This window comes from Symsagittifera roscoffensis, chromosome 9, assembly GCF_963678635.1.
Source record: "Symsagittifera roscoffensis chromosome 9, txSymRosc1.1, whole genome shotgun sequence".
NCBI classification, from domain to species: Eukaryota; Metazoa; Xenacoelomorpha; order Acoela; family Convolutidae; genus Symsagittifera; species Symsagittifera roscoffensis.
In genome coordinates, this window is record NC_087070.1 from 37,243,826 (window position 1) to 37,249,807 (window position 5,982).

Genomic DNA, 5,982 nt, shown 5'->3' on the forward strand with positions numbered 1-5,982 from the left:
TGCGAGAAGAACGGAAATTGTGGTTAAGAAACGACAACGAATCACGGAGTTGACAGAGAACGTTCCGAGTTGCAACTATTGTGTCGCTACAATAGTTGCAAGGCCGTTGCGAACAACGGTGAAGGGTGGAATACAGCCTTCCGGGTTACGGAGAAATCAAGTTTAACGTGCTTGATTCAGTGGATTCAAGAATCCGGAAGGGTTTCGGGATTGAGACTTTTACCATTTTATAAAAATTTTTAGCTTCCTGTCATGTCCTGAATTGAATTTAATTCACAACTGGATTCATTTTGATAAGGATGAGAAGCTAGGAGTTGGGGGAAAGGGTTGATCCATCTTCGATGGAGATGATGATTTTTATCTACTGAACAAAAACAAAAGTAATATAATAAATAGTAGTAGCCCTGTTTTTAGGAGTGGCCTCGTGGTCTGGGGATACTGAGACCCAGCCATGAGCTCACTATTTCTGCATGTAATTAAGTTAATTTGAGTGTTTTGACCGAAGCCGAAAGCAGTAACGTTTTTTGTCGACCCGATGTTAGAAAAGACCACCGAAAGTACTGGCTTGGTAGAGACGGTGAAAAGCATATAAAGCTGTTTAGACGTTAGCCAGTCGTCTTAGGACTTAGTTTTATTTTCCGTCGATATGTATCTTCCGGGCGAATGTTACAGCAGACTTTTGTCATAATTGCGGGAGTTTATCATTGAAAGGGTTAATCAAGGAAAAATTCATAAACCAACTGATTAATTTAAATGTACATTTTCTATGATTTTCTCGAGTTGCCCCGTTTCTATCCTTAATCCGAGTAGTTTTTGGTTTTACCCAGATTACGGATTTTTGTACTTTTTGTCAGCTTTATTTAACACCAGAAAGTGAAGTTTTCTCCCGCTTTTTTGTCTAAGTTATTTAATGCGTTGACAGTTCTCAGACATCACTAATTAGCAATGATCTTTGCCAAACTTGTTCGAGTTATGATCTTTACAATTTACTAACAAGGAAGTTTCCGTTTTTACATTATGTGTTATCCCCGGGATATGCACATCTCCCGGCCGGATTGAAAATTGTGTATGCAAAAACAACGCTCCTCTCAGTAGGGCATAATGATGTTATCATACCTTCCTAAATCGGGAAGTGGAGATGTAAAAAAATTTACCAAATCTCGAAATTATCAATTCTGTAGTAGGAATGCTGTCAGGGTACACTCAGGGATTAAAAATCTGGCTCACATCCTCATGGTTTTCAAGATATCGCGTTTTTTAATGGTATCATCATTTTTTTACAACCTAGATATAAAAAAACTTATCGAACTTGAATTTATCAACCCTATACTTGGTTGCTGTCAGGTCACAATCAAGTTTTGCAAATCTAGCGTCCAAGTCTGACTGATCAAATTCTTTTGGTTTCCGAGATATGGGTTTTTTTTATTATTTTTGTTTTCAAAAAGTTAGATTTAAAAAAACCAACAAAACTTGAATTTCTCAACCATATAGAGGGGTGCTATCAGGGTACATTCAAGGGTTGCAAATCTAGCGTCCAAGTATGACTGCTCAAATCTTTATGGTGTTCGAGATATGGCGTTTTTTAATGATTTTTCATTTTTTTGTTCTCAAAAAACTTAGATATAAAAAAAAACTCACCGAACTTGAATTTTCTTGACCTATAATGGGGTGCTATCAGGGTACATTCACGCGTTGCAAATCTGGCCTCGGAGCATGACTGCTCAAATAATTTTGGTTTTCGAACATTGCTTTTTTATGTTTTTTGTTTTAATTTGTTGTTCAAAAAAGTGAGATATAAAAAAGTTAATGGAACTTGAAATTCTCAAGCCTATTTCAAAGGGGTGCAGTCAGGATACACTCACTGGTTGCAGTTCTTCCCTCGAAATTTTACTGCTCAAATCCCTTTCCGAGATGTGGCGTTTTTTGAAGTAGAAACGCCTGATATAGGAAGCTCTTTTAAAGTTCAAAGATCTATTTGAAGCACCGTATGTGCGAGTCATGCGCTAGTATATATAACAAACTGAGATGAACTCTGGACTGTAAAAGGGTGAAATTCCCTATTGCAAGTTCTCTTAGTTGTCAATGTTTTCAACTTAATTGGCTTCTTGCAGGGCGATATTTGCTTGAGTATCGCACCTTGCTCTGCTTAGCCATTGTGTTAAAACCTGCTCAATTACTTAATTTTTACATGGTTGATCACATTTTCAGGTATCATTCAAGCTGCTTCAATAAAATGGGATTTAAAGAAGAAGAGCTCAGCGCAAAACTGAGCGAACTTAACAACACGCAGCAGAGCATTGAGACTTTATCGGCGTATATTATTCATCATCGAAAATATTCCAAAAAAATTGTCAAATTGTGGAAGAAGCAAGTCCTGAAAGATTCGCTGAAAGATCGCTTAGCACTTATATTTCTTGCAAATGATGTCATTCAAAATAGTCGCAAGAAAACTTCAGCGTTTGCTGATGATTTCAAAGATGTCTTACCGGGTGCGTTTCATTTCACGTTTGTCCGCTGCAAAGACAGTGAAAAGAAAAACTTGCTTCGCGTTTTGGATATATGGAGAAGTCGTGGAGTCTTCCCCGGAGATTTCATAGACTCAATTAAAGTAGAGATGGGTGGCGGCGGTAGTGGACCACCAGCCAAGAAAAAGAAATTGGAAACTGCGGACGATAACTCGAACCAATCTAGCTTGGCAGCCAATAATGAAGATGACGATTATTACGCAGATACGACATTTGTTCCCGACCACGAAGCTTTGATTGACCTTTTGACAACCTTAGACACGAAAGCAGCTTCAGGTGACAGACCTATAAGAGAAAAGATTTCCAAATTACCTCCTGAAGTCCAAGATACAAGTGTTCTTGATACCATAAATGATGTCCAAGCAGCTGAGAAGTTATCACAAACGGTGGACGAAGCGTGCGCTCTTCTCACCGATTACAACGACCGATTAGCTAGCGAAATGGAGGAGCGAAGAAAAGCTGCTTCTTGGATCCGAAATTTTATTTCCGCTCAGCAGAAAGAGCTAGTTAACTCGGAGGCAACTTTGAAAGAATATAAAGAAAAGTTAGAGCAAGTTTGCAATATGCGAATTCAGCTTGAGAATCACATAAACAATCTACCAGACTTGGAGAATCTCAAAGCCGCTCCATTACCCTCTCTTAATCAGTTATTTAAAGCTGTGTAAACTTGGTGATTTTCCTCAATGTAGTGTGATGTGTGAGCATTTAATGTTCTAATAGCATGCTAGTGCTCCTTGTCCTTATAAACCACTTTATTATGAGATTTATTCATAAGTGGTACTAATAAACTTTAGAAGAAGTCTTTTTAATTTCGGTACAGTTTTTGAATCAGCCTATCAGTTTTTGAAGGAAAAATGGCCTAGGGTTGTTTATAGATTCATTTAATGATTTAATTTTATAGCCTTATCATACGTTATCTGGCTTCCAAAATAAAAATTATTTTCTTGCAAAAATACCGAAAAGTCAAGATTAAACACGAATACAAAGCTGAGCTTGTTACTAGGTGATAACTTTTTTGAGCTATTTCGTTCATTGTTCATCGCAAAAACAATACTTATGTTCAATTATTCAATTACACATAAGTCGCAACTTTATGTAATCAATTTTTGTGATCAGTTTGTTCGTGTCTTTATATATTTTAGCAAATAGCAGGTGTCTTTTCTCTTTTTGTTCTGACTTGTGTAAATGGGGAGAACTTTGTAATTTGGGTGTGTGTATTCGGAAGTCTTTCCCCGCAAAATTAAGCACCGCAAATGATGGGTCGAGTGGTATATTAAATCGAAGACTCCTCAGTCGTGATTCGAACGGCACGAAAAAAAATTTCAAAAGGTTGTCCCAGTTTCGAGAATAACTATACACCTTCGTTATATGAAATTTTATCTAATATTTAGTCTTCAGGTTAAGAAAACTTGATTTTAATTAAAACAAAACTAGTTTTGAAAGCTTCATTTAGCGCTTCCTCGGCAATAAAGGTTTTCAAAAAATTGAAAGTTCTTGTATACGAAGAACTTGATCGCAAATTCCGTTTTTCAGTGTGTTCGTTTCATTCATTTTTTGAACATAAATTTGTCAACTATGCCTAATTAGCTAACTTTCTACGCGTTTGTATAGTTCTCTAATCACACCACGCCCAAAAAACGACACTTATTTAAAAAAAGTTTTTTTTTAAAGAATATGGTCGGAACACTCTCTGCTACTTGAGCATCAACCGGCTATCATTGTATTTTCTGGAAACTCAAGTTCCCTGATTGCCTGTTTGTTGCTGTTATGTGCGAAGTGCAGCATAGCCTCTGTGTCCATGATTGCGCGACAGCAGTCTTATGCAACTTATGTTTTGAGGCCGTCGTTGCAGCGTTTTGTTCCTGTTAACGCGAAAAGTCTCGGAGGGTTTGTTTCCAATGTTTACGCTAGCAATAGGCAAGCGTTATCAAATTGGAATAAAGACTTTTTTCTGGTTAACAACTTGTTTAACAAAATCACTCTAATCACTACACTTCATTCACGTGCACACGTGCAAATTTAAGTTAAGCTACCAGTCTACTGTTACTACTGACAGTTCTTTAAGAAGTAATGTCTGAAGTTTTTGAAGACAAAATATTCCGTTTCAAATAATTTTTCGGGCTACCATTACTCTGATCATGTTTTGTTTGCTTAGTTGCCGCATCACGGAATTTTCTTTTTTTTTACAAAATGTTTACAGAAAAACATATGATAGTTTGGCTTAAATCAAAATCAAATTTTACTAGCTTTTCAGGCAGACATGGTTTTTGAGAACTTTCGCCTGAGGTGGTGAAGGTCCTGGTCAGAACTTCTTTTTATTCAAAAGGGAAATACTCAGTTCCAAAAAATTGTCCACGTGTTGTGTCTGCTTATATTTGGTCGGCTTGGTTGCCTTGTTACGTATTTTCGCTGGGCTGTAATTAATTTTTTTTTGTAACTGAAAGAGTTTTGATTTTTACTGTAATTTGAAAACTTACTAAGTTTTTTTCGCTGGTTTGTTTGGCTTCAATTGTTTTTGGCTATGTATTTTCGCCTAAGTGACCTAGTTTAGCGTTGTTGTAAAGAAAAATAGATTTTTACGCATCTGTGTGTTTCCGGAGGGTGGAACGTAAAAATTTAGATTTTCGGAACGTTCGAAAGCTTTTCAATTGAAATTAATTTTGCTCTACGGGAGTCTTAACAACTTTGGCCGGCCTAGTTGCTGATCAATTTTTGTGTCTGAATACTTATTAAACGCCCTTTATTGTGTTTTTGGACGTGTTTTTGTCGAATTGGTATATTGTTTTGGTTAATAGTTATGGTTTTTTGAAACATATTTTTTTTTTCGATTAAGTGGCTTTTGTTTCGTTTTCTGTCTGCCAGCTTGCAATGCTATATGTGTGCGTGGTATCACAAGTAGCTCGAAGCTCCGCTTGGCCTCTGTGTAATATGATAATTAATATCATTTGCCGAAATTTTAGGAGAAAATGATTATTTAGATTTAGCCGAAGACTCACTGCATACTTAAAACGGCTGTTCTGATTTTGCTTCGAATAATATTTTGGCCCGAATTTTGCTGCTGGTTTTTATATCAAATACGCAGTTTCCTAAAGTTTTTTTTTACTAATTCGCTGTGTATTTTAGATAATGATTGTATAAGCCTTATCTTTTTGCTGGTTTTTTTTTATATTGAACGCTTTTGCTGATCCGAGGGTTATCCAATATTCTCTAGTTTCGCTAATATCAGCATAGTTCGATTATTTTTTCTGATCATATTAAATTTCGGGCTCAACGATAACACAAATTTTTACAAAGCTTCATTACTGAAGTTCGGATAAGATGGCACCTTGGTCACAGAACCTAGTTTTATACCAGCCATATTTTTTGGGTCTTAAATGAGTTGATCATGACCAATTGAATTTTTTAGAATATATCTGCTTGCTACAATTGAACATATCCATAAATTTAAAAACGATAA

General features: G+C 36.3%; 1 protein-coding gene across 1 annotated transcript; it reads left to right on the plus strand.

Annotated features, from left to right (window-relative positions):
- Positions 1-391: 391 nt before the first annotated feature.
- LOC134854511 (regulation of nuclear pre-mRNA domain-containing protein 1B-like) lies at positions 392-3,324 on the plus strand. The gene has a single exon (XM_063870803.1). It carries the CDS (start codon positions 2,189-2,191, stop codon positions 3,188-3,190), a length of 1,002 nt encoding a protein of 333 aa, XP_063726873.1. The 5' UTR covers positions 392-2,188; the 3' UTR covers positions 3,191-3,324.
- Positions 3,325-5,982: the final 2,658 nt, after the last annotated feature.